Source organism: Rattus norvegicus, chromosome 16 (assembly GCF_036323735.1).
Source record: "Rattus norvegicus strain BN/NHsdMcwi chromosome 16, GRCr8, whole genome shotgun sequence".
Lineage (NCBI taxonomy): Eukaryota > Metazoa > Chordata > Mammalia > Rodentia > Muridae > Rattus > Rattus norvegicus.
In genome coordinates this window covers 65,551,507-65,578,619 of record NC_086034.1, presented here as the reverse complement: position 1 = coordinate 65,578,619, position 27,113 = coordinate 65,551,507, and the positions used below count along the sequence as shown (strand labels likewise).

At 42.1% G+C, this 27,113-nt stretch overlaps 1 protein-coding gene across 6 annotated transcripts in view; it reads right to left on the bottom strand.

Annotated features, from left to right (window-relative positions):
- The window catches only part of Wrn (WRN RecQ like helicase), a 136,400-nt gene that overhangs the window by 24,332 nt on the left and 84,955 nt on the right, over nt 1–27,113 (bottom strand). For 4 of the 6 annotated variants that reach the window (NM_001427071.1, XM_063275239.1, XM_063275240.1 and 1 more), the window contains 7 exons: nt 24,096–24,197; nt 23,377–23,469; nt 19,376–19,517; nt 9,514–9,684; nt 9,342–9,439; nt 8,353–8,425; nt 7,567–7,640 (listed from right to left, as the gene is read on the bottom strand). In NM_001427071.1, the coding sequence (NP_001414000.1) occupies nt 7,567–7,640; nt 8,353–8,425; nt 9,342–9,439; nt 9,514–9,684; nt 19,376–19,517; nt 23,377–23,469; nt 24,096–24,197 (753 nt within the window). Of the gene's footprint in view, nt 1–7,566; nt 7,641–8,352; nt 8,426–9,341; nt 9,440–9,513; nt 9,685–19,375; nt 19,518–23,376; nt 23,470–24,095; nt 24,198–27,113 lie in introns of those variants that run through there. The other 2 variants (XR_005494933.2, XR_005494935.2) reach the window with 2 other exon arrangements.

The following is a 27,113-nucleotide window of genomic DNA, read 5'->3' as shown; positions in this document are numbered from 1 at the left end:
TTCAAAGAAATACAAAGTTAATCAAGAAAATTATAAATCTCCTTGAATTCACATTTGGACTTGTTATTTAGTGTGCACACATGTCATGGTGCATGTATATAGTTGTGAGGAGAAACTGAGGGAGCCAGCTCTCTCCTTCCACTGTGCATGGGCACCGGGCAGCGAGCTCAGGCCATTAGGCTTGGGTACCGTGCCTCCATCCCCTCAGTCATCTCACTGGCCCACTTGAACTTTTACCTTGTTTTCATGGAATCCTAACAGTGGCAAGCTAATAGCATGGTGACTTTTATTAAACCAAAATCTTACTATCACATTTTCTTGTAAAATTCTAAGTGGCGTCACTAACATAGACATGTACACAGAGAAATTTTAATAAAAACCATGCAGCACGACTGAAGCAGTGACAGCCTGGTGATGGGCCAGACTGAGACTGGGACAGGGCCAAGGGTCACAGGGTGGTAAGCTGTGGTTATTTACTTGGAAATTAAAGATGAGGTTAACTGGGGTGGGAGTTCCACAGGCTGGGATCCCATGCTGTGCAAAAACAAGGAAGAAATGGAGTATGAATATTCATTTCCCTCTGCTACAGACTACAGGTGCTCAGGGCCTGCTGCCTTGAGAGAGTGCACCTCAAAATGAGAGCCAACACACACTCTGCCTTCCCAAAGTTGCTAGGATTTTATCCTAGACACATGGGAAAAAAAAAAAAAAAAAAAAAAAAAAAAACGGTTACAGCCTTCTATCAGTAAGAAGCCCAGGAGCGGGTGTCACTGCTGAATTCCACCAGATCTAAAACCAACCAAGCAACAGCAATGCTCCTCAAAACTGTTCCATACAACGCACAGAGAAAGAATAGCACCACGATCACTTTGTGACACTAGCATTACCCTAGCAAAAGACAAGGACATGCATGCACACAAACACAGAGAAACAGAGACAGACAGAGAGGCTATAGACCAATATCCACGATGAGCATAAATACAAAATCCAGGAACACATAAGGTCATACACCACGGCCAAGGGGGATAGCCTCTAGGGATACAGCAATGCTTCAGCAGAATAAATAAAAAACATCAGAAGACTCAAGGGCAGTCTCCCCAACATACATATCTCCATGTACACAGGAAAAGCCATTGACAAAGTCTGATGGCCTTCATGGAAAAGAGCCTTTAAGAAGCTACAAATAGAAAGAACCTACCTCAATATAATGAAAGCTACGTACAGTAAACCTACAGCCAACATAAGCGAGAGGAAAGTGAAAATATTTCCTCTAAAATCAGGAATGAGATGAAGGTCCCTAGTTTCTCCACTCTCATTCAATCTGGTGCTAAAAGGCTAAGCTGGAGAAGTTAAATAAGAAGAATAAACAAAGGCACACAAATAGAATTATTCCTTCTTGTAGACAATATATAATCCTATTTTTTTTAAGGATTCTAACAGAAAACCCTCACACCTGGTAAACACTTTTCAGCTACAAAGTAGGTTGCGAAATGAATACACTAAAGTCAGTAGCTTCCCTACACCTCAAATAAAGAAACTTGATTGAGAAGTCAGTGGTAGGCAAGTCCCACTAAACGTAGCTTCGAAAACCTAGGAATAAACCCACCAAGGACGTGAAAGCCTTCTGCAACTTAGAACTCTGAAGAAAAAAGCTGAAGGCATTAGAAGATAGAAAGACCCTCACTACTCACGGATGGGCAGAAAATGCTGGCGCTAACTAAATCACAGAAACCGCTCTAAGACTCAACAAAATCCCCATCAAAATTCAAGATACTCTTCATAGAAAGAGAAGAAAATTCCTAAAATTTAAAGAGAAGTGAAAATGATGGCGAATGCAGAGCTGTCCTAAGCAGAATGCAAGCTGAGACGCTGCAATAACTGACCTCAATTAGACCAAAGATGCAGTGAACCAAACCAGAACAAGGCGCCGGCGCAAAAGCAGACGCGTGGATCAGGGAAGATGGCAGAATTAAATCACAGCGATAGTTCCTTGATCTTTCATAAAGGCTTCAAAAATGTACAATGGAGAAAAACCAGCAAAGAATGCTAGGAAAACTGGGGATGGGTGGATGGATAGATAGATATAGAAATAATACATACATACATACATACATACATACATACATACATACTACATAAATCTGTATTTCTGGCCCTAAAATTTGTAAAATTCTGAAAGTACTCTAGGAAAACACTTCAAGGTACAGGCAGAGACATGGATCCCCCAGGGTGAGATGCAACCACACAGGAGGCTGAAGAGAATTAAAAGGCATCAGCAGAGCAAAGGAAGCAGTCGCCAGTGTGGAGAGAAAGCCTGCAAAATGGAGGAAAATCTCATGAACAGTAACTTAATACGTAATATATATATATATATATATATATATATATGTATATATATATATATACATATATATATATAAATGCCAACAATTTTAAATCAATCAATAAGTCCCATCTACGTTTCAGAACAGAACTGAGCTGAGCTGACGATTCTCAAAGGATTCAAATACAAACGGCAGATCATTAGAAAAAGATGTTCGATACCATCACCTATCAGAGATGCAAGTTAAAGACTATTCTGGTACCCATCTCACTCCAGTCAAATGGGTGTCATCAAGGAAACACACAGAACATGAAGACAAAGATAGGGAATAAAGGAAGCCTCATTCAGAGGTCGTGAGAATGCAAACTACAGCAGCCATGATGGAAATCGGTGTGAACATTTCTCAAAAATTACGACTACAGAGGATGCAGGTTTAGAGATTTTTCTCCAGAGAGCTCTAAGTCAGCATCCCAGGAAGACCCCTGTGCATCCTTTCTAATTGATGCCAGGATTACACAGTAGCCAGGATTTGGACCCAACCTGGATGCCCGTCAACGTGGAATGGACAGTGAAAATGGATACATGTAGACAACGCCATCTCATTGGGCTTTGAACAATGCAATTATGGCATTCACAGGACAATGGATGCGGCTGAAGATGAGTATGCAAACAAAATAACCAAAGTCAGAAATAAAAATCACATTTTCTCTCATACGCAGATCCAGCTGTGTGTGTGTGTGTGTGTGTGTGTGTGTGTGTGTGTGTGTGTATGTGTGTGTGTAAAGGCACTGTCAGAATGGGGAAGAGGAGTGAAGGAGGAAGAGTAAGGATTCCATACAGCACAAGAGCAGGAGGAGGAAGAGAGCAGACCAGCAAGAGGGGAAGGAAGAGTGGGGGCCATGGAGCAGGTAGAAAACAATGAACCACATGACACAGGTATGAACATGTTCTATGTAAACCCATGTATTTATAGGGCAGATAAAAATGTATTGTGCATGCTTATTACAAGGACACAGAAGAAAATTTCAAAGCACCTACCGAAAACATCGACAATGAGGGTCAGATCCATGAAGTGACACATCATTTAAAAAGTAGGAAAAACTTTTACATTTGATTTTTATCTGAAAGGCTGTGAAACAGCAGTGAACAAGACTTTTTAGAAATGAAAATATAATGACAAAACTTCAGTGTTCCTTAGATGAGAAGAGACAAGAAAGCAGCTGGAGGGAACAGACAAAAGGAACTGGGATAGAGGGGGAAATCAGGAAAAAGACAACTAAAGCCAAGTCAAGGCAAAGGACAGTTATTATCACCCAGAAAGAAACGGTAGCCAAAGCGACATAGTTTGCTTACAACTATTTGTAATATTTGTATGGTTATGACCTTGCAAAGAACAATGACTCAAACACTGTGTTCAACTAACTGAAGAAAGGGAAGCAAACCATATAATAAAATATCAACTATTTTTTAATTGAGACACTGAAAACCAGTGGTGTAAAAGAATGGCATTTGGAAAGATGCTCGCAAACCCCAGAGACATCAGCCAGAAGACCAGAGAAAGACCCGAGGAGTTTAGGGAGGCCATGGGCTATTGTACTTTGTATAAGCCTCAAAGTACCAAGGGACTTCTGCATGTGTGAACACTTAATGAATTGAAAATAATGATAATAAAGGGTCTGGGAAGAGGGCTTAGCTGGTACCCGACGTGCAAGCATATGACGACCTGAGTTTGCTATCCAGAATCTACGTTTAAGAACAACTAGGCATAAAAAAAAAAAAAAAAAAAAAAAAAAAAGGCTCAGCGGTTAAGAGCACTGACTGCTCTTCCAGAGGTCCTGAGTTCAAATCCCAGCAACCACATGGTGGCTCACAGCCATCTGTAATGGGATCCGATGCCCTCTTCTGGTGTGTCAGAAGACAGCTACAGTGTACTTACATATAATAAATGAATAAATCTTTAAAAAAAAAAAAAAAAGAACAACTAGGCATCGTGGTACTCATTTCTAACCTTGGCACTGAGGGGGAGAGAGAGACAAAAGGAATCCTGGACTTCACTAGCCAGTCTCCCTAGCCTACTTGGTGAGCTCCCTCAGGTCAGTGAGAGAATTAAAAAAAAAAAAGTGGACGGATCCAGAGAAATGACACCCACAGTTGTTCTCTGGCTTGCACATGCACATCACACATGTGAACTTCTCTCCCACAGGATCAAGGCCTCACACACACACACCCGCACACATGCAGCTGCAGATATGTTAGTGTCTTGCTTACTTTTGTACACTAAGTTTGTATTCTTAAACTAATTTCTGGACTATTCCACAGGTAGCTCAAATTTAGGCTATCCCTAAACTCTTGTTTGTTTGTTTTGTTTTTTTTAAAACTTAGTCCTTAAACATCTAATCCCTTCGAAGTGATCTCACCTTGCCCAATGGAAAGAGAGACAACATTCTCATCCAGTACTAAAAACACCTTCAAGAACAAAGCACTCCATTTTCCCTAACCCGCTATGTTTTCTAACAACTCCTCTCTTTCAAGTCTCTTGGTCTCCTCGGTGCCCACAGTCACATCCCTCCTCTAGGTAAGCAGCCTCCTGAAAGACACGGCTTGCGATTCTACCACCCCAGGGGCCACTGCAGATTTTGCTTAGAGTTAAAAGCTACAAGTAAATAATCAAAAGAAGAGTATTTTATAACATGTTAGGTTACACAGGATTTATGTAACTCATGTTCCCTGAAATACAGGAACAGGCATGGCCGTATAAATCACCTATGGCTTCTTTGACTACACTGCTGGGCACTGCAGTGGAAGTTTCGACCCTGGAAACCATTGACTGCTTGGCCCTTTACGGAACAGTCTGTCAGCCCATGCTCCAGGTCAGAACATGATCATGTCACTTACGCTGCCCCCTTAGCTCCCAGCTGCCTTCAGACTGACTCAAGTGCTTGGGTGCTCCTTAGTGTTCTACCCTCCGTTTATTTCCTTGGACTCAGGTTTAGCACTCCCTACTTACTAGGTAATCTGTGAGCCGCAGCTGGGGTGCATGGTGACCTCTGAGCCGCAGCTGGGGTGCATGGTGACCTCTGAGCCGCAGCTGGGGTGCATGGTGACCTCTGAGCCGCAGCTGGGGTGCATGGTGACCTCTGAGCCGCAGCTGGGGTGCATGGTGACCTCTGAGCTGTGGCTGAGGTGCATGGTAACCTCTGAAGTGCGGCTGAGGTGCATGGTGACCTCTGAGCCGCAGCTGGGGTGCATGGTGACCTCTGAGGCACGGCTGAGGTGCATGGTGACCTCTGAGGCACGGCTGGGGTGCATGGTGACCTCTGAGGCGCGGCTGAGGTGCATGGTGACCTCTGAGGTGCGGCTGGGGTGCATGGTGACCTCTGAGGCGCGGCTGAGGTGCATGGTGACCTCTGAGGCACGGCTGGGGTGCATGGTGACCTCTGAGGCACGGCTGAGGTGCATAGTGACCTCTGAGGTGCGGCTGGGGTGCATGGTGACCTCTGAGGCGTGGCTGGGGTGCATGGTGACCTCTGAGGCGCGGCTGGGGTGTATAGAAATATCACATTCTTCTCGCCTCTGTTTGTTTTATGTTCCTCATAGTATCTGCCTTACATCTACCTTAACCTTCTAGAAGCTCGGCCTCAGCCTCTTTCTTTCGTTTGTTTTTGAGATTATATTTTAAGCATGACATTTTTCTTTTCCCATTTCTCTCTGCACACTCTTTCATATGTCCCTCCCCACTCTCCTTCAAATCCATCAATTAGCATTGCATGACTAGATAGATGTATGTATAATGTATATGTATGTATTTGTATTCACATATGTACTTCCAAATACAACCTGTTGAGTCTATTCAATGTCACTTGTACGTATAGTTTCAGGGATGACAGTTTAGCACTAGGCAACCAACTGGCGTCCTCTTCCCTGGGGAAGACCCCTTCCGTTCCCGGCTTCACTCAGTTTTAAGGTCATTTTAAAACTTTTTATGTTTTTTTTTAACCTGTGTGCATGCACAAAGCATACCACACATGTGTCTGGTACCCACGGGAATCAGATGACGGCATTAGATCCCCTGGAGTTACAAATAGCTGAGAGCCACCATGCAGGTACTGGAAACTGAGCCCTGTCCTCTGCAAGAACAGAAGTGCTTGAACCATCGATCTGTCTCTCGGTCCAGGTTTATATGTACCTTTCCCTGTGTCCCACTGAACTATTACCATCGGGGGACTATGGCAACAAAAACCAGTAAGGTTCGCTGTGAATCCTGGGTTCCTAAAACAATGTCTGGGTTGCAAAGCAGTCAAATGAAACACAGTCACCATTTCAATGTAGACATGCTTCATGATACTAGATGGACACTGTCATATATACCTTAAATTTTCTATGTAAATAAAACATTACATCTCACAGGCCAAACAAAACAAAACGAGGAAATTAATAGTGTGATAAGACCCCAAGTCGTGTTATCTAAGTGAGCAGACAGCATAGAAAGTGTGGGTCTTACAGCACATTTACTTTATTTGATACGAAGAAGCGCAGTCCAGTTAATCTTTGTATATGATATAAGCCGTGCCACATCCTTTATCCCATCCTCAGACAGGATATTAGATTCTATAGACTTTCCATACTTCTATTATGCCAGTTAGTCATGCAGTAAGATTAAAATCACGAACAGCGGGGTCTGCAGCCCAATGGTAGAACGATTACTGAGCATGTACCGGCCCCGCGTTCCATCTCCAGCACAAGAAAACGAAAATTTTAAACTACAGCGGGTATTTTAGTTTTATTCTCTAAAACTTCTTACATTTCCAGTCTTATTGCCATAATACCTGTGTTTGAGAATGGGTTGGGGATATGTATTCCCAGATACATAATACCAGTGACTAGATGCTAGAGACAGACCTGTACAGATGTGAGTCGGCAGTGTCATTAGCTATGTGCTCATCAGCTGCCCTCGGTGTATCTGATTTTGGAATGAGAATAGCAGGGGCTTGCTCTAAGACACAGGTAGGTCAAGTGCTAGCATTGTAATACAAAGTGTGGTAAATAGAGGGGCCCTAGAAGCATGACCTATCACCCTTTCTATGCTGTCTGTTTTAGTCATCACAACTACAGAGGTTATGTTGTAATTTTTTTTTCCAGTGAAGCAGCCCAACATCTGATAGTCCTTTTCTTCGGGAAAGAAAGTAAAATGGCAGTGTCGATAATGTAGACAAATAGAATAAGGTAAAATTAGAACTCTGTACCTTTTTTTAGGAATGTTACTCCCAGAAGAAAATTTCTCAGGCACTTTGTCAGAATACGCTCCCTCCAAATTAGACTATTTTTCCACAAGTAAAGTCCATTAAAAAAGAAGAAATTATAAAACATTTAAATACAAAGAAATCTCAAAATAATAATTTCCCCCGAAGCAGTCAATTCTTTAAATAAATAAGCTGGAATTAAGCTGTCGAACCACCACCTTAGAACGATTTCAAAGACAGTTTACAAAGTAAACGATCCAAACAATGTCCTGAGACACAGAAGCCCACATTACAGAGGCGACTCAAGTCCACGTCAACATTCCTACCCAGCAGAGATGATGCACTAGGAGACTGAATTCACCATTTCCCACCAGCATGTTTAGCTAAAGACAGCCTACGCACAGAGGATCTGTGGTAGTTACTAAGATACTAACAAAACAAGAAAGCATGTATGTGCCCATCTGCACATGGGACGAGTGCACACGTGTATGCGTGTAAAGCTTTAGTGAGAATACTTAGGAACCAGACTTATTTATTAACTCTAAGTATAATACATCTTGGCTGTATGAATCATTTGGCTTCAAGCCAAAACAAGCTTAAAAAGAAAAATTACTTTGGGAAATACTTCTACTTCTTTATTGTTCCCCTATCTATCCTCTCTTTATTCTAGTTGCACAGTTTCTCTTTGTAGTCGGTGGTCTTTATACGTGCCCTGCGAATAGAAGACTTGAAGCCATGGGCTGCCTCGGTATAGAGTGAGAGAGTAAGGACCACCCCCCAGATACAAACCTGCTGTGTACTTGACCCAGTTGGCTTTTGATTAGAGGAGTGTGGCTTCGTTTCTGAAGATACGGGATTAGAACTGAAAGACGGTAAAATTAAAACATCCCCTAAGTTAAGGTGTAATCATCCAACTTATGCATCATTCTATTACTCTCAGAGAAGCAGAGATTATACTACCCTTTAAAACTGGTATTTTAAAAAGAGGTTTCCCCCAAAAGAAAGAGGTTTCAAACAAACAAAAACAAAACAAAACAAAATAAGAAAACTGATACACAATCAATAATATTCGCACTGATTATGAAACACGGGCAGCAAGCATATTAGCTTCCGGTGCCTAAAGTAGGGAGGTATGGAACACTAATTCTTTAACATCAAGCCATGGTGCCTATGCAATAGGCAAGAACCTTGCTGGCTGGCCTTTTATTCTATGTGGCACCGGGGTGACTGTGATTCATTATAAATCCATCTACTCATTCCAGTACGTAGCAGAAGACCATAGCACAAACATTTAAAGCTCTAACTCAAATCCTTTCTGTCTTCGCAGCACATTGTATTGCACAGTATCACCTACAGAAAGTACAAAACAAGCTGGGCGGTGGTGGTGTACATCTTTAACCCCAGCACTGGGGAGAGCGAGGAAGGTGGATCTCTGAATTCTCAAGGCCAGCCTGGACTGCAGAGCGAGCGAGCTCCAGGGTAGCCAGGACTAGGCAGAGAAACCCAGGTCTCGACAAACATAAGGATTTCCCTAAGCCTGTTTTCTTCTGCAAGGAACACTTCTTTAACTGTATCTAAGGCAGCGGCTCTGTATGTCAGATCCTTGCCGTCAACCAGGAAAGTGTTTTCTAACTTGCCTTTTCCTCATGGCCCCCTTCTACAACTGGTACTGGAAGAGGGCAACTGACTTTACCTGCACAACATCTATAAATGGCTAGAATTTCAATCACTTCGGCAAAACCAAAAGTGAATGGGGGAAGAAAGCAGAAAGCAATCACCTGGATAGCAAAGCCTTCCTTGAAAACGCCTCTTCGTCAGCTTGAAGGACAAGGCTGGGAGGAGACTGCAAAATGGCTTCACCAAGCCACTTCCTACCCTATCAAAAGCCAAAAGCATCTTAATACACAGCGGGAGAACTGAGTCAAACAGGCAGAACTCTGCGCTGCTTACCTTTTTTGTGAGGGAACAAGTCTTTATAAATTTGTTTTGCTTGGGAACCTCTACCAAGAATCCTTCAGCTATGAGATGGTGAGAAAGGGCCTTCCACCAACTCTCTGCTTGCTCCTTGCCAGCACCAAAAAGCCTGTGATTGTGATATTTCTCAGGAAGACGCTGAGAATTCTGAAATTGGAAACAAAGTGTCAAAAAGGAAAAAAACAAAAACAAACAAACAAAAAACGATCATTGGAATAAACAGGCCAAATAAAGCAAAAACCTACAGGGCAATTCTTTGGGTTTAAAAGCAAATTTCAACTTTGAAACCTCTCCGATTCTTTTTTTTTTTTTTTAAAGATTTATTTATTGTATATGAGTACACTGTAGCTGTCTTCAGACACACCAGAAGAGGGCATCGAATCTCATTACAGATGGTTGTGAGCCACCATGTGGTTGCTGGGATTTGAACTCAGGACCTCAGGAAGAGCAGTCGGTGCTCTTAACCACTGAGCCATCTCTCCAGCCCCACCTCTCCGATTCTTATGCTCCGCCTTTTTGTCCTGAGCACTTCGGCTGATGAATAAGTAATGAAAACAATATTCAGTCTATATGCAGAGAAATCCCCACATAATTCAGATGCGGTTCCCAGTGGATAGGTTTGGACATGTGTCTAGAACCCTTCACCTTGGCTACTACAACTCTGATTGACAGTTTTTTAAATATGATCACAACTACAGCTCAATTCTAGAACATAAACGATAAGGAGAGTGTGGCCCGAGAGTTGTGCCATTGTTCTGCATTCCTGCATGGTTCTTTTCACTGTGCTATGCTTACACGCATTACGAAGGTTACCTAACTGATGATCACTTGAGACACCAGCAAAAACAGCGCATGCTAAATGCTGATCTTAGCCTATTACTACACTTCTGAGCAAAGACAGAACTCTCACGGGAGACTCTGCAATAACCAAGTTCTAGAGCCAACAGGAAGTTGTCATGCAAGTTTCTTGTCCTGTAACAGAGAAGACTCTGCCCTGTACTCTATAAAGCACTCTTTTGTTCACTTCAGCCCCTCACTGCCTATCTCATGTATTCTGCACATGGAATTGCTTTAAGCGTGCATGGTAGGATACATCACACAGCATCACAGATAATTATGCGTGTATGATGGTCTTGAGATGACTGTGGTAGACTGAAATTCATATATCATTATAGCCTCCATCTACAGTGCCCTCCATGACACAAATTGGAAAGTTACAAACACATTTCTAGAATTCTCTCTTGTCCAGAATTCTGAATGTGGTTTTAAGTTCTGCTAATCAGATCCTCTTTGCCAGACATGCATAGCAGGATGTAAGGCAAGAGGGACTCCTCTGCAATATGTCCAAGTGCCCATGACTGCAGAGGATCATGTATGATCGCTATGCTTTGGATGGTTACTGCCTACACGCTCACGCATTAGGAAATTGGTCCTGGGCTGGAGATTCTCTCTTGAGAGGTTGCAGAACCTTTGGAGATGGAGGCATGGCTGGTGGAAATGGATCACGGGTGGCAGATCTCTGAGTTACATCCCACCATGCTTCCCAGGCTGAATTCTCAGCTTCCTCTCTGCCACCAAATATGGCCAGCTACAAGGCCCCGTTGCTACGGACAAATCCATACTAAGCTAAGCCTCCCCTGCCCTGAGGGACTGTATCTCCTGAACCATGATCCAAAACAAACTTCTCCTTTGAGTTACTTCCGTTGGGCACTATGAGAAAGGTAATCAATATGCGTGGTTGCTGTACCCTTTGCTTACTAGGCGTCTATGTGGGCACTAACCCCCACTGTGGATCAATCTGAATCAAGTATTTGAAGTTGAACACATGCTAAGTCAATGTGTTTTAAGCACTAATTCACAACGCGGAGACTACAACTATCACAGGGCACTGCAATTATCCCTGGCAAAGGAATGCATTTTAGCTGTCTGTGTCAAATGAATGGTATAGCTATGTAAAAGATGTTATTTTGTTTAACTATAGCAACTGTTTTAATACATATGTAGTCCGGAATATTCTCCATCAGAATGCTATCAGCTTTCCCTGACTTGTCATGAAGAGCTGCTAGGCCTAACTTTATGGTAGGAGATTCTATTGCTTACAAATAACACCAAAAGCACTGAGGTGCCTAACTGGCATGCCTAGCTCTCTCGACACTTAAGATTATTATTCTACAGCCTTGTGGGGGCACCAGGGGAAGGGGAAGCCCTTGGTCCTGTCAAGGTTGGACCCCCAGTGCAGGGGGATATGGGGGTGCAGCAAGGGATGTACGGGGGAGGGGGAGGGGAAGGGATGGGAGCATATGGACAGGAAACCGGGAAGGGGAATAACATTTAAAATGTATGTAAAGAAATGTATCTAATAAAAAATTTTAAAAAAGATTATTATTCTAGCCTTTTTTTCTTCCTAAGCAGAAAAAGGAAAGAAAGAAGGAGAGAAAGAAAGAAAGAAAGAAAGAAAGAATGAACGAAAGAAAAAAAGCCTAAATTTAATTTGCACATTTACTAGGATGAAGTAATGACACTTTTCCTAATTAGTGAAAAGTACCTCTTCCCTTTATCGATAATCATTGTCAATTCTGTGTACTGTATAAATAAATGGATATAACCATGTTTCTATGACAATCACTAGGCAGAGACTGAAACCCATTTATTCCTTGCTCTATTGTGTCTTTGTTTTAAAAGAATCAGATTGTCGATACAACAATAAACTCAAACTAAACTGGGCAACTGTTTTAAAACAGTACAATAAGGATCTGAAAAAAATTTATCTAATGTGTAAGATTGTTTCCTTGTATGTATGTATGCATACGTGTTTACATGTATGTATGTGTGTATGCATGTATATATGTATGCATGTATGCATGTATATATGTCAGTCTATGTATATGTATGAATGCATGTCTGTATATATGTATGTATGCATGTCTGTATGCATGCATGCATGCATGTATGTATGTATGTGTACCATGTGAATGCAGTGGCATCAAATTCCCCTCCACCTTGAGTTGCAGAAGACTCTGATCCGCCATGTGGATGCTCGCTACCTCATCCAGGTCCTCTGCAAGACCAGATTTTAAGGACAAAGTCTTCTCGCCAGCCCCACAATAAAGCTGTGGAAAGTATTTAATGATATCTTACTCTGAGCAAGGCATCCTCATTAACTGCATAAATGTTCTGGCTAGTTGAATTTTCCAAGTTATTCATTGAATAGCCAGAACTACTTAGAATGAGAAAGTCATCACAGAGAGAATGCAGTATCTATCTAGTCACTTTTAGCTCGGAAAGCCCACACACAGCTCCGTGGAATGCAATCTGGAGAGGGAATTTTTCATACTGTTCTTGTCCTTTAAAAGTAGTCAACTTGAAAAGAATACAGTTCATATTACAGAGTGCAAGCCTAAGCACTGATGAGTAAAGGCCTGGTGGCCAGGGCAGGCCACCCAAAGGACAAGTTTCAATACAGGCAAAACCTTTAGACCAGTGTCTGATACAACAGAAAGTGGGAAGAAAAATGAAAACCTGCCACTTCTCAAATTAAATTCTTCAAAAATTAAGTTGCTTCTTGTAGTAAATTTTTCATGCTAAGACTGGCATTATCTTTTATCTTCTTCCCTCTTTCTGTGCCCAAAAGTCTATGTCAACCATAATCCCCCCAAACCTACAGACTGCCCCAACAAAACAGAAAGTCCCTGTGACACCATCACACACTTCCTGATTCCCCACGCACGCTCTTCCAACTTCACAGTAGCTCCCAACCATCCGGGTGTCTGTCTGTACTAAATCATACTTACTTCTTCCCAACAACACCATCTACACTAGATGTTAGCCTCATCTAGTTCAGCCCTTATCCTCTACAAAATAAATGTAATGCCTTACATAAAAATAGACGTTCAATAGCTCATGAAGGCTTAAATTCCTAGCGTGCCCCTCCTCCTTCTCTTCCTGCCAGCCCTGCCTCTTTCCAGCTCCTAAAGTCCAGAGATAGTCACGGCTGCCATCTCAGGGCTTCCACAGGTAATTCTTCCTGAACCAAAGGCCTTGTGCATTTAGCCAAGTTCTCTAGTACTGAACAGCAGACCTAACCCATAGTAATATATTCAATATATTTAAGTCAGATGAAATAATTTGTCTAGAAAACTAAACTGTACAGCCCACCCCTGCTACATGTTTTTATAACAGTGGAGGGGGATTACAGCTACCAGCGGTTACCATGGACTACGGGAGCACCTGCCTGTAATCCTAGTGCTCAGGAGGCTTAGACAGGACAATCACCAGTTGGGGGCCAATGTAGGCATTATCTTGTTTCTAAAATAGATACATGCAGATGTGTGCACATAGGTACACACACACACACACACACACACACACACACACACACACACACACACGAGTCAAGTCCACGTGGATGAAAATCCTCAACCTAAAACCAGATACACTAAGTCTCATAGAAGAGCAAGTGGAAATACCCTTGACTGCATTGGTACAGGAGACAAGCTCCTGAGTAGAACAGCAATGGCTCGGGCTCTAAGATCAACGACTGATAAATAAGACCCCGTGAAATTGCAAAGCTTCTGTAAGGAGAAGGACACTGTCAATAAGACAAAACAGACTGGGAAAAGGGTCTTCACCAACCCTACGTCTGACAGAGGGCAAATATCTAAAGTTTAAAAAGAATTCAAGAAGTTAGACACTAACATACCAAATAACCCAATTTTAAAATGGGCTACAGAGCTAAACAGAGAATTCTCAACAGAGGAATCTCAAATGGCTGAGAAGCACTTAAAGAAATGTTCAAAGTCCTTAGTCATCAGGGAAATACAAATCAAAACAACACTGCCGCTCCATCTCATACCCATCAGAATAGCTAAGATCAAAAACTCAAGAGAGAGCACATGCTGGCAAGGATGTGGAGCAAGGGGGACACTCCTTCATTGCTGGTAGGAATGCAAACGTATACAACCACTTTGGAAATCAATTTGGCAGTTTCTCAGAAAAACTGGGAATAGCTTTACCTCAAGACCCACAAAGACACAGGCTCAGCTATGTTCATAACAGCTTTATCTGTAATAGCCAGAAACTGGAAACAACCTAGGTGTCCCTCAACTGAAGAAGGGATAAAGAAGTGTGGTACATCTACACAATAAAATATCATTCACCTATTAAAAACAAAGACATCATGAATTTTGCAAGAACTTGAGAATATCATCCTGAGTGAGGTAACCTAGTCCCAAAAGGACATGCATGGAAGGTACTTACTTATAAGTGGATATTAGCCATAAAATACAGGCACCATGTTATACTCCAGAGACCCAAAGAAACTGAGTAAGAAGGAAGGCCCAAGCAAGGAATCGTGAATCTCGTTTAGAAATGGGAATAAAATAGTTATAAGAGGCAGATGGAAGGAGGGAGCTGGGAAGGGGGATGGGGAGGGGATGGGTGGTGCTTTGGATCTGGTGTAGGGAAGGACAAGGGAGATGGCTTGATGCTTGACGGCCGTAAAAATAAATGAAAATCTGCAACTGACAGGGGTGTGGAGGCGGGGGCATCTCCAGGATGAGACAGAGACCTGGGCTAAGGGAGGTGCACGAGAATCAATGGGGGTGACCTTAGCTGTGACTCACTAGATTGGGGCTATGGAACCTTATCCTGCCTACAAGGCAGACATGGGGGAGGGAATAAAGACAGAGGAAACGGCCAACCAATAACCTGCACAACTTGAGACCCATCCCATGGGCAAGCACCGATCTCTGATCTATTAATGATGCTCCGTTAGGCTTTCAGACAGGAGCACATTGTCCTCTGAGAGGCTCCACCCAGAAGCTGACTCAGACAGATACAGACACCCACAGACAAACAGTGGATGGAGCTTGGGGATTCTTAAGGAAAAATGGAAGGAAGGATTGTGGGTCCTGAAGGAGATGGGAACTCCACAGGAAGACCAACGAGTCAGCTAACCTGGACCCTTGGGGCTCTCATCTACGGAGCCACTAACCAAAGAACATACATGGGTTAGACTTAGGCCTCCCCGCACACATGTAGCAGATGTGCAGCTTGGTCTTCATGTGGGTCCTGAACAACTGGAGTGGTGTCTATTCTAAAAGCTGTTGCCTGTACATGGGATATGTTCTAGCTGGACTGCCTTGTCTGGCCTCAGTGGGAGAGGATGTGCCTAGTTTCATAGACACTTGAAGTGCCAAGGTGAGGGGGTACCCAGGGAGGCCCCCAACTTCTCAGAGGACAAGGGGAGGAGGGATGGGGAAAGGATTGTGGGAGAGGGTGACCGGAAAGGGGGCGGTGAGCAAGATATAAAGTGAATTAGTAGAAGCACAAAATAAAGTTTTAAAACAAAATTAAGAACCCATATGAAAACTTGCTATTTATAAACTTCCTCAACTCACACAGACTTGTATAAGAGTTTAATTAAGGTTAAGCTACATGAGAGATAATGCTACTCAGGGAAGCCACAAGTCACCAAACAAAAAGTGTGGGATACCTCCTCTCAAATTGTGGCTCAGTTTTCCCTACAGAAGCCCACCCTCTACCCCACGAAATAATACAGGGCCCTGCTTATTGGTCTTGGTTTCCCACCAGAACTTAGTGGTGAGGCCACATTGCTGAAGACCCCACGTGCTTTGGCCTCACACGGGGAAATCAAGCTGGCAGTGACCAGGAGGTTTCCTTTCTACTGGCTGGCTTTCACAATACCAGAAGGTACCGTGCAGGCTGCTGGGGGAGAAAGCCAACCTCTTATTCACTTGTCAACCGTGTGCTAAAATGACAACCAGCATGGCCCATATGCCCACGGGCACAAGAGTGGCCTGGATATTACAGGGCTAACCAAGCACTTTCTGACAGGATTTAAGTACTGTCCTCTCCCTACCACTCCCATGCCCATTCCACAGGAGGAATTACATACATGACACTGTAAACCTGGCAGAACATGTGGTTTCATGGGCCCCAGGAGTGAATCTCTTACTATTATTTTTGCTAAACTGACAAAACTTACCTCTAAATTCCTATCCCTTTAGCCATAGATTAGTACCACTCTCAAGCCCCATCAGAGAAGGTTCTCTGTGAAGCACATGGTGGTTAATGCAGGATCTCACAACTGGCCAAAGTACAGAGGATATCTGTCTATATAGAGTGTTCATCTACAAATGGGACATCTGGGTCACCCTCAAGGCTCAGGGTTTGCTCCCAAAGGGGATTGTTAGAGCCAGAGGTCATGAAGCACAGGGACAAAACAGTGTCCTTTGGTCATGACAGGTCGCTGCACCCATTAATTCACAGCATCTGTGGCTGCCTGCAGATAATCAAGTAGCAAAGTTTTCATCAAGAGGTGGAGGAAAGGTTCATGAGTTCCTAGAGAGCAGCTATTGACAGCTGGTGGCTTTTCAGGGAGAGGGTCATTCTTTATGGGCATAGCTCCTGATAGGTTGAACACATTCTAACAGATGTCCATACTCACGACCATGAGAGATTGGGAGAGGGAGGTATAAAGTTGGGATTAGTGAAGAGGCACTGGGATAGGTCTGGGAAGGGTTGGGAGAATACTGAGGGCGATTATGATCAAAATACACTCCACATATTATGACGTTCTTCAAATACCAGTAAACTGTTACTTAAAAAGGCAAGCCAGGTGTGTAGAAGGTGCTATAACTATAGTATACGACGACAGAAACCGGAGTTAGGAGATTGTCAGGGACTCACAGGCAAGCCAGTCTAGTCAAAAACATTGAGCTCCTGGTTTGATGACAAACTTCGTCAAAAGAATAAGACTGAAATGGAGAGTACCAGAGGGACACATCCGATGTCCACCTCTGGTGTTCACATGCACACATAGAGGACAGAGCACCCGTACATGTGAACATACACATCCTAAAATATCAAGTGGTACCTATTTCTGAGGCCAGGATAAAAATCAGTACTTTGAAAAGGCATTTAGGAAGATGTTAATCTTGGTATGCAAATGATCAACATGTTTTTTCTTTAAATTAAGGCCACTGATTATGTTATGACATGTTTAAGCAAGGTCAAAGATTTTTACATGGTGAACTGTTTACTCAGTTAAAACAAAGTTCTCTAGACAATCTTGTTCACTTTCTAATTAGACACATTAAAACAAAATTTTAAGCTCCATTTTACAAATTCGTGGATAAATTGTTTATAATAACTTTTAAAAACACATAGGAGAGAATCAAGCACTACCGAAACCAAATGTATGCTTATAAAAAAAAAATCAACTCTTCAAAATAACTCCGAAACAGTTTGATAGATCACCTTACATATTAAAATTACATACAGAGGTATTAACTTGTCCTAATTTGGTTAAGGGGAACAACTTGCTTAGTTCCCAAGAGAACTACAGTTATAATTTTTCACCGATATCCCAACAGATATCAAGATCACTGAGCAGAGAAAGGAAACTTGCCCTATTCTCACTACTGTTAGCATCTACGCATTTTCATTAAGTGATACTTTGTAAGAGCTTCGCACTTTGAGATAGCAAGGGTGGTATAAAGTTTCACTAAGGATGAACTGCTTAATTTGAGGACTCCCAGGAGACACTGTTGGTAGAGGACGTCTGCCTTGGTTTTCAAATTATAAGTGAAACCTGATCCCTCCTGTGACCACTGAAAGTTTGACGAGAAACAAACTTATTTATTGACATTGGATACAGCTGGATCGCGCCAAATCAAAACAAGGACATTTTTCATAAATTAGATACTCACACTGGAGACAGGGGTTTTAAAGGCGACCAAGACAGAAAATGAACATAGAGATTTCAATTGCACCTGGGCTGTCCTGCTGAGCTGATAAAAATAAAATCTGCTCAAGCAAGACTTCCATTGTTAGATTTTTTAAGCATTTTTGCCATTTAAAACCCAAAGTTTAAACTCCATTACCTTGAAAGCATTGACACTTGAAATAATAATACAAGTTTTCAATGTGTCTCACTAAAAATATTTCATAGCTAATTCCATAGATTACTTTCTAAGCAAAAACAGAAACATTTAGATGAAGCACTTGAGTATTTAACAAGCAAATGCCTACCTAAATGATTTTAAAATTCTATATACAAAATGAGCAATTACCCTCTACTATAAAGTGTGTTTTAAATAAGCAGATAGATATAGCTATAAGGTACTCTGCCTCCTACTCTTGGTTTATTTAAGTGATATTAATATAGAATTCTCAAATTTACAGACTCTTATTTCAGAAATAAAATTATCACAGAAACAGAAGGACTACAGACGACCAGCTCTGTAAGTGTATTTGTACCTGACATTTGCCAGTATAATGAGGCCACATGAATCACTCAAAACAGAAAGTAGTCCAATTAAATCAGGTATTCACTAGTAAACCACCAAAATAAACAAAAGCCCTGTCTTAGAATGTTAAATACTTCTGCCATAAACACTATCGGAGGGAAGACTGCTGTCCACTGTTGCTGAACCCAACCCCTTACAGCATAATCCCTGAAATTAAGTTTTGCACAAAGAACATAATCGTATCTGGGCATCAGAAGATACAACTTTGTTCTACCAGTCCCTTGACACAGTGGAAGTTAACTTTCCTTAATTATCCTAAGAAAAACCAATCTAGGGATTAATGCGATTGCAGTGTGGTAAACTGATACGCTATTTTCAGTCTGCAGCGCACAGCTGACCGTCAGCGCCCAGCAACGATCTGAGATTTGTCCAAAGCGATGAATGCAGGGTTAGGATGGAACCAAGGTGCCTCTGCTACTAAGTGATCTAAAGAAAGTCAGAGCTACAGTCACACAGGGGAAAGCACTGTCAGAAACGGTCACGGGAACCATTACAGATACACTTACGGATCCTCGGAGAAATAAAATCGGGATCTTAATTCCAAATTTCTCCTGCAGGATGTCCACGGCAGATAGTAGCTGGAATGCTTGTGGCCCAAAGTCTTGGGCTGTATCCTCTGAGTTGTTAGCAGAAGAGCAATGATTCAGTCTGAAGGAAAGTAATTAATATACTAAGAAAACAGCGACAAAAGCATGCTCCCTTAGAAATAAAAAGATACCATGCAGAAAAATATCAAATGTGTCTAACACTTCTAAAGCTACGGGTAAAGCTAATTACAGTCAAGAGCATGCGTATTACCTCAGACACAAGCCACAAACAATAATACGGAATCACAGACAGCACTTTCTCGTGACACCCAGAAGCTAAATGTCATGGAGGATCTCAGGACACAACCAGGCTCAGGATCAATTATATAAATACTGGATGCTTGTGTTATGTTATACCAGAAAGGGGTTAAAAAAAAGGTTTTAGGTTCAAGGCTGTTATGCAGGAACATGTTGGTTTGAACCCTAAAATTTTACAACGCCGAGCTTATAATCTTGGGACCCTGGTACATTTAGTGGTTAAAAGCCTTAGTCATCCTCTAAGTAGATGTAAAATCATCACGAACATAAGTGAGAATTGCTTTTTAGCTTGAGAACAAAAGAAGTCCTTAGAGACGACCAACCAATACATTCAATTACCAGATTCAACTGCTTTCTGCATCACATATGTCTTTAAAATAGCAGGAAGAATGCATTCAGTGTTCCACATCAAGATAGGATGTTTTGATTTAAAGAAGAAATCGCCTGGCTTAAGTTTATTCTCCCATTTACCCGTTTAGTAGGATGTTTAGGTGACGTTCCTTAGCGTATTTAAAGTTATCAAGTTCCCATGGAGTATGACCTATATATCATCTTACCACCACAACTATATATTATTGTGGTGACCACTAATTTCCAAAAGTTTTTGTATTTCTATCCCTAACAATGCTGCTTCTGCCATAGAGCTTTTGTACCTAGAGACACAACTAACTCAGAGGTACCACTTGTATTTATTTTATTTACAATATAATAAACTGTTCACATCCCTATGTGGAGGAGATTCATCAAACCTTCATCACAAGCAAAACCCAATGAATGCACTGCTCTCAAATCTCTTTTCCCTGCCTTTAACCTCTGCCAGGTCCCTGCAGACCGTCCCTGCAGCTGTCTTTCAGAGTGTGCACGTGCAGCCACTCCATAGAAACGGGGTGTTTCTTCATTTAAATGCTTGCTGGAATTTGTCATTGAAGCCACATAGGCTTTTCAGAGGTTTTAAAGGAAGAACTCAATCCTTTTAATGGTTAAGAGTCAACTGCTGTTGAAGGAATCAGAGAAAGAACTGGAAGAGCTTGAAGGGGCTCGAGACCCCATATGTACAACAATGCCAAGCAACCAGAGCTTCCAGGGACTAAGCCACTACCTAAAGACCATACATGGACTGACCCTGGACTCTGACCTCATAGGTAGCAATGAATATCCTAGTAAGATCACCAGTGGAAGGGGAAGCCCTGGGTCCTGCCAAGACTGAACCCCCAGTGAACTAGTCTATGGGGGGAGGGCGGCAATGGGGGGAGGGTTGGGAGGGGAACACCCATAAGGAAGGGGAGGGGGGAGGGGGATGTTTGCCCGGAAACCGGGAAAGGGAATAACACTCGAAATGTATATAAGAAATACTCAAGTTAATAAAAAAAAAAAAAGAGTCAACTGCTTACATTTCACTTCATGTCAACTGGCTTCCTCTGAGCGAGAGCTCTCTTTGTCCCCTCTGATGCTGTTCCCTCTGTCACTTTGTCAGCATGGGGTCTGCACTGAAATTCCCCCACCCACCCACCCCCTCCTCGCAGTCTTGGGAATAATGAACCTGTGAGCTCGCTGCCTCCTCCATGGATCTATGCACTTCTATTTATTACGCCCTTCCTGTTCCTTTCCCTCATTTGCCTGTTTCTCAAAGTGAATGCTTAGTTATGAGTTCGAAACCTGTGTTCCTTCGTGTTGCATTAACACTGTAAGTTACCTTTGCAGAATCATACTAGCTGTATCCCAGGCATTCTATATTCTTAGTCATCAGTCAGAAAGTTTTCTGATTGGCTATAAGCCTTGACTCACAGGTTCTTTAGAGGCATATTGTTTGTTTTTTTAAGCATAAAGGGAAAATGCCCTTATTTATTTAACTTGTTTCTTATCCCTTAAGTATTCACATTAATACATCTTATAGTATATGTGAAATATGACACCATGTGAGTTATGCAAAGTATACTATATTAAAGAGAAAGTCAAATAGCAAAGGACCTAACAGTTTTGGAAATGTTACTCAACCCTCTCTTTTTTCTGCTTTATTGATCTGGCCAAAGTATAAATGCCTGGAAACAAAAGATAGAATTTTCAGTATTTCCCCAATGATAACAATTAACTTTCCCACCACGAATGAAGCAGCCATGCAGCCTGAGGTGATGACACCGAAAGGAGAAGCCCCTACAGTAACAGCAGAAGTGACAGTGACCACACTGTCTTCTGGGCAAGAATGTCTATGCCCACTCCCTTGGGGAGAAGGCTGGGCCAGCCTGCAGTGGAGAAAACCACCTTTCCGATAATGATAATGTGAGAGTGACAAGAGGACTGCTGCTACTTGGCTTCTAAGGGTTTGGAGATTTCTCTTTTCTTCCCACTGCTGCATATTTGATTCAAATAGAATAGTTCTTCACTTGTCAAAGTTTGCTTTATGACTCAGCAGAAAGCACATGTGCCTAAGCGGCCATTGGAATGAATGGCTGAAATGCTTTCGAGAAATTAATTCGATCTGGTTTGCCAATACTCTTGTCATTCCTTCATCTCCTCATAGATTCAGTGGTGGGGGTTGGGGACTTTGGGGTTGGTCATGCTTGCTGCTGAATCTTACTCTTTGCTTTTGTCCTCGGTATCTTGAGACGCAGTCTCACTGTGGGACCGAGGTTCCTTTTGAGATCCCTTGCATGGCAGGCTGCTCCCAGACTCTGGGTCTCCCGTCTGAACCTGCAGGCCTGGCTCATTTTTGTCCACTAACTCTATTGGCCGGTAAGCAGATGTTGATGTCACCAAATACACGTGGGTCTCTGCTCCCCACTTGCTTCTGTAGTTCTTATGTGCAGGCTGTGCACAATGTCTTCTGGGTTGTATGGCTTGCATGTATGGGGCTGTTGTGTGCTAAGAATAATCCAGATCCACAGCAAACAAATTTGTAGATGTGAATACTATTTATGATCAGATGAATTTAAAGATGGAAATTATGCTCAATAATTACCCTCTTTGGGTTGATGGCCTTATTAGCAAAAAACAGGCTGGGCAATGAATTTTATTTCAACGCTGTAACATCAGCACTTGGCTGATTCAGTGTCCAGACCAAAACTTGCCTGCAAGTTTTAAGATTTGCCACCACATCAATGCCCATCGTCTTCCCTTCTTTTCCTGTTCTTTCCATCTCAGCCCTCCCTCCCCATCTCTCTCTCACTCTCTCTCTGGCTCTATCCTCGGTGCCATTTCTCTGGAGAACCCTGACACTTGCCGTTGATCAGTGTCCTGCTTTACTCCTGATAAAATGCCTTGCTCCAAAGTTCCTACCACTAAGTACTAAAATAGTAACTTAAGTCTTCTTTTGTTTAGTGTTATTGCAGTGTTTTATATTTCGTTAAATTTAAACTATGCATAATTGTACTTGCCCTTATGGTAAACATCAAGTAGAATGCTTTTCAAATCAATTTTGATAATTTATGTCTTCATTAATGATATTTTTAGGCTATTCATAGTTAAAAGCAACTATTGACTAACTAGGCCTACCGCTGTATGACTTTATTGTATAAAAGTAAACCTCTTCACTTTTTTTAAAATAAAGTAACTATGTCATTTTAAAAAACTAAAATACCTATATCAAACAGAAATCTAAGGAAGCAGAATTTGAAGAGAAAGAGAATCAACAGTTTCTAGAAGGTTCATCAGGAGCAAATTTTTACCTGGGCCTGCAATTATCACAGCATTTTTCAGTTCCCATAACGGCCAAGGAGGCCTTCTGTAGTCGTTTGTCCTCAAAATGGGACAAGATGATTCTGATGAAGAGAAAATTTTAAATTAAAGAACAAATATAGGCGTGCTAACCCCACCACCCAAGACGACGCGATAGGACCATTACTGCACATATTGCATCATCGTTACTTCTTCTTAATCTATTGAACACAAATAAACATGCCCTAAAGTTCAGCAAGTACACAGCAAATTTTCCTTAAAAACACTTTAAACTAACTTTTTAAAAGTGTCATCTAAAGACCTATGCTTCTAATTGATAAAAGCAAATAATACATACTGTCGCCTACAATGACTGGAATGATACGTACTGTCGTCTACAGTGACTGGAATGATACGTACTGTCACCTACAGTGACTGGAATGATACGTACTGTCATCTACAGTGACTGGAATGATACGTACTGTCGTCTACAGTGACTGGACTGAAACATACTGTCGTCTACAGTGACTGGACTGAAACATACTGTCGTCTACAGTGACTGGAATGATACGTACTGTCGTCTACAGTGACTGGAATGATACCTACTGTCGCCTACAGTGACTGGAATGATACGTACTGTCGTCTACAGTGACTGGAATGATACATACTGTCGTCTACAGTGACTGGAATGATACCTACTGTCGCCTACAGTGACTGGAATGATACGTACTGTCGCCTACATCGACTGGAATGAAGGTATTTCTCCATCTTTACCATCATCTTTAATTTATGTAACCGGAACTTTTCATTGTGAATCTCAATAAGGCGATTCCTGCCAATTGAAAAATCACAAGCATATTTAAAATTATACTGTCCATTTTATTACTTTGCTTTTAATAACCCCTGCAATCCCCACTGCATCACCATAAAAACTATTTCTACCCCCAAAATGCCTGTGTTCTTCCCAACCATGCCCTTGACAAGAGAGTTCCATTGATAACTTTGAAGGTTTCCATTTTGATTTACAGACCTCATTCATCACAGTTTCTAATAAGCCTTCTAATACATGGATCCTGGACTTTTCACAGAAAATTCATCTTTTATTTTAATGGATGTTTTCTGAGAAAACTAAAATATCTATGTAAGGAAAACTGAAAGATCCTTCATACCTATCACTCCAGTAGGAGCCTTCATCCCCTCAAACCAGTGCGAACCTTCATCCCCTCACTCCAGTGAGAGTCTTCATTCCCATCACTCCAGTGTGAACCTTCATCCCCTCACTCCAGTGTGAACCTTCATCCCCTCACTCCAGTGTGAACCTTCATCCCCCCTCACTCCAGTGTGAACCTTCATCCCCCTCACTCCAGTGTGAACCTTCATCCCCTCACTCCAGTGTGAACCTTCATCCCCCCTCACTCCAGTGTGAACCTTCATCCCCCCTCACTCCAGTGTGAACCTTCATCCCCCCTCACTCCAGTGTGAACCTTCATCCCCCCTCACTCCAGTGTGAACCTTCATCCCCCTCACTCCAGTGTGAACCTTCATCCCCTCACTCCAGTGTGAACCTTCATCCCCTCACTCCAGTGTGAACCTTCATCCCCCCTCACTCCAGTGTGAACCTTCATCCCCCTCACTCCAGTGTGAACCTTCATCCCCTTTACTCCAGTGTGAACCTTCATCCCCTCACTCCAGTGTGAACCTTCATCCCCTCACTCCAGTGTGAACCTTCATCCCTCTCACTCCAGTGTGAACCTTCATCCCCCTCACTCCAGTGTGAACCTTCATCCCCTCACTCCAGTGTGAACCTTCATCCCCCCTCACTCCAGTGTGAACCTTCATCCCCCTCACTTCAGTGTGAACCTTCATCCCCTTTACTCCAGTGTGAACCTTCATCCCCTTTACTCCAGTGTGAACCTTCATCCCCCTCACTCCAGTGTGAACCTTCATCCCTCTCACTCCAGTGTGAACCTTCATCCCCCTCACTCCAGTGTGAACCTTCATCCCCTTTACTCCAGTGTGAACCTTCATCCCCTTTACTCCAGTGTGAACCTTCATCCCCCTCACTCCAGTGTGCACATTCACCCCTGTTACTCCAGTCTGAACCTTTATCTATTCCTACTGACTTTTCAGAGGACAGCTCAGCCCTCCAAAGCTGTCCCTCTATATGGTAGGGCACTTGAGGACAATAGTAAATTGAGTTTTTACCTTGATGAGTTGTAATGAATTTTTTTGATCACAATAATGTTGTTTATAACTGTGAAATAACAGTAACAATATGTTTGGTTATATCTTTAAACATCAGTGCTGCTGTAATCATCACAACTGGTACTTTCTAGTCTCCTGTGACCAAATTCCATGAATTTCAAATATCAGGCCATGAACTATTCCAGGCAGTGTTGCACATCTTTCCAAGAATCAAAACAGTCTGCATGAGGTGAATTTCAGATATTGCAACATACATTCTGATTTAATATACAAGAACGAAATAATAAAACTAAACCACATCATTATGGACTTTACTCACTGATGTTTGCAATAGCCACCCTTCTGATTAATCAAATACATAATTACTACATTACTACATACATAATTACTAAATTACTACATAATTCTCTAGTCTAGAAAATCCGAATGTACAAATATCCATTATTCAAAGATGTGTTCTCAATGGGCAGCACGTCTCATAGGCATAGTTTTCTCCCAACACCCAAAACTAAAATCAGTAACTCCTGTGAGGTCCAATCTCATACATACTTAATAGATTTGTAAAAAGTCAATTTCATTTAGTTTCCTCGTCCTTCTGAGATAAAACGAACCAGAAACAATGCCTACACTCAGAACTGGATTTTAGTAGATTTGCTTGGGATGAAACATATTCATTTGATTTTATCCATTTTCATTTACATGTTCATTTCATTTGAGGAAAAGAAACGCGGCTAAATATTTATTACTTTATTTTTCTTCTGCTACTATTAAATGAGTAATACAACTCACCTCACAAAAAACCCCACAAATCTGAACAATCCTAAAATCATTAAGAGAAATCAAAGATTTATTAGATTGAGATTATCCTCCCAATTCTTCACTCTGAAACAAAAGATGGCAGTAGCGATGGGGCGTCACTACAAATACAGTAAATGTAGCCATCGGGACACTGCCTTGTTATGGCGCTGCGGGAAGACACAGAGTCCCGCAGTGAAGGAACATGAAGTGATAGAAGGTTCTCTGAGGACGTGGCTCTACATGTGCTGTCTAGCATGAGTGAGGGCCAGATTGGATGCCCAGCATCACAGAACTAACAAATAAACAGACACTAGTTAGTTAAAGCCACTGCATGATCACTCACACAGGTTTCTTCCCTTACCACAGAGTTTTACCATGCGACACACTAAAGCTTTGCTAATTACAGTGACCCTTGCAGCTGAGACCCAGCAACCTACTGTGTTCTTCTGGTTCAACATCTTGATGTGCAAACTCACCCTTAATCCTTGCTCTATCCCGTTTATCCTTCTACAGTTTTTCTCCTTTGTCTCTGATACAGAGTAGCCTATCTGTGCTAAAAGATAGAGTGTCTCGGCTCTGCGCCCACTAATTCAGCACTTGGGAGTCGGTCAACCCCAAGTGAAGCCCCAATCAGGCTTCCAGAAAGTACACCTGCCCTAAACATCGACACATTTTTCTTGTCATTATTCCCTAACCATTACAGTGTAAAACTAAGTATTTACACATCATTTACTTTACAATAGAT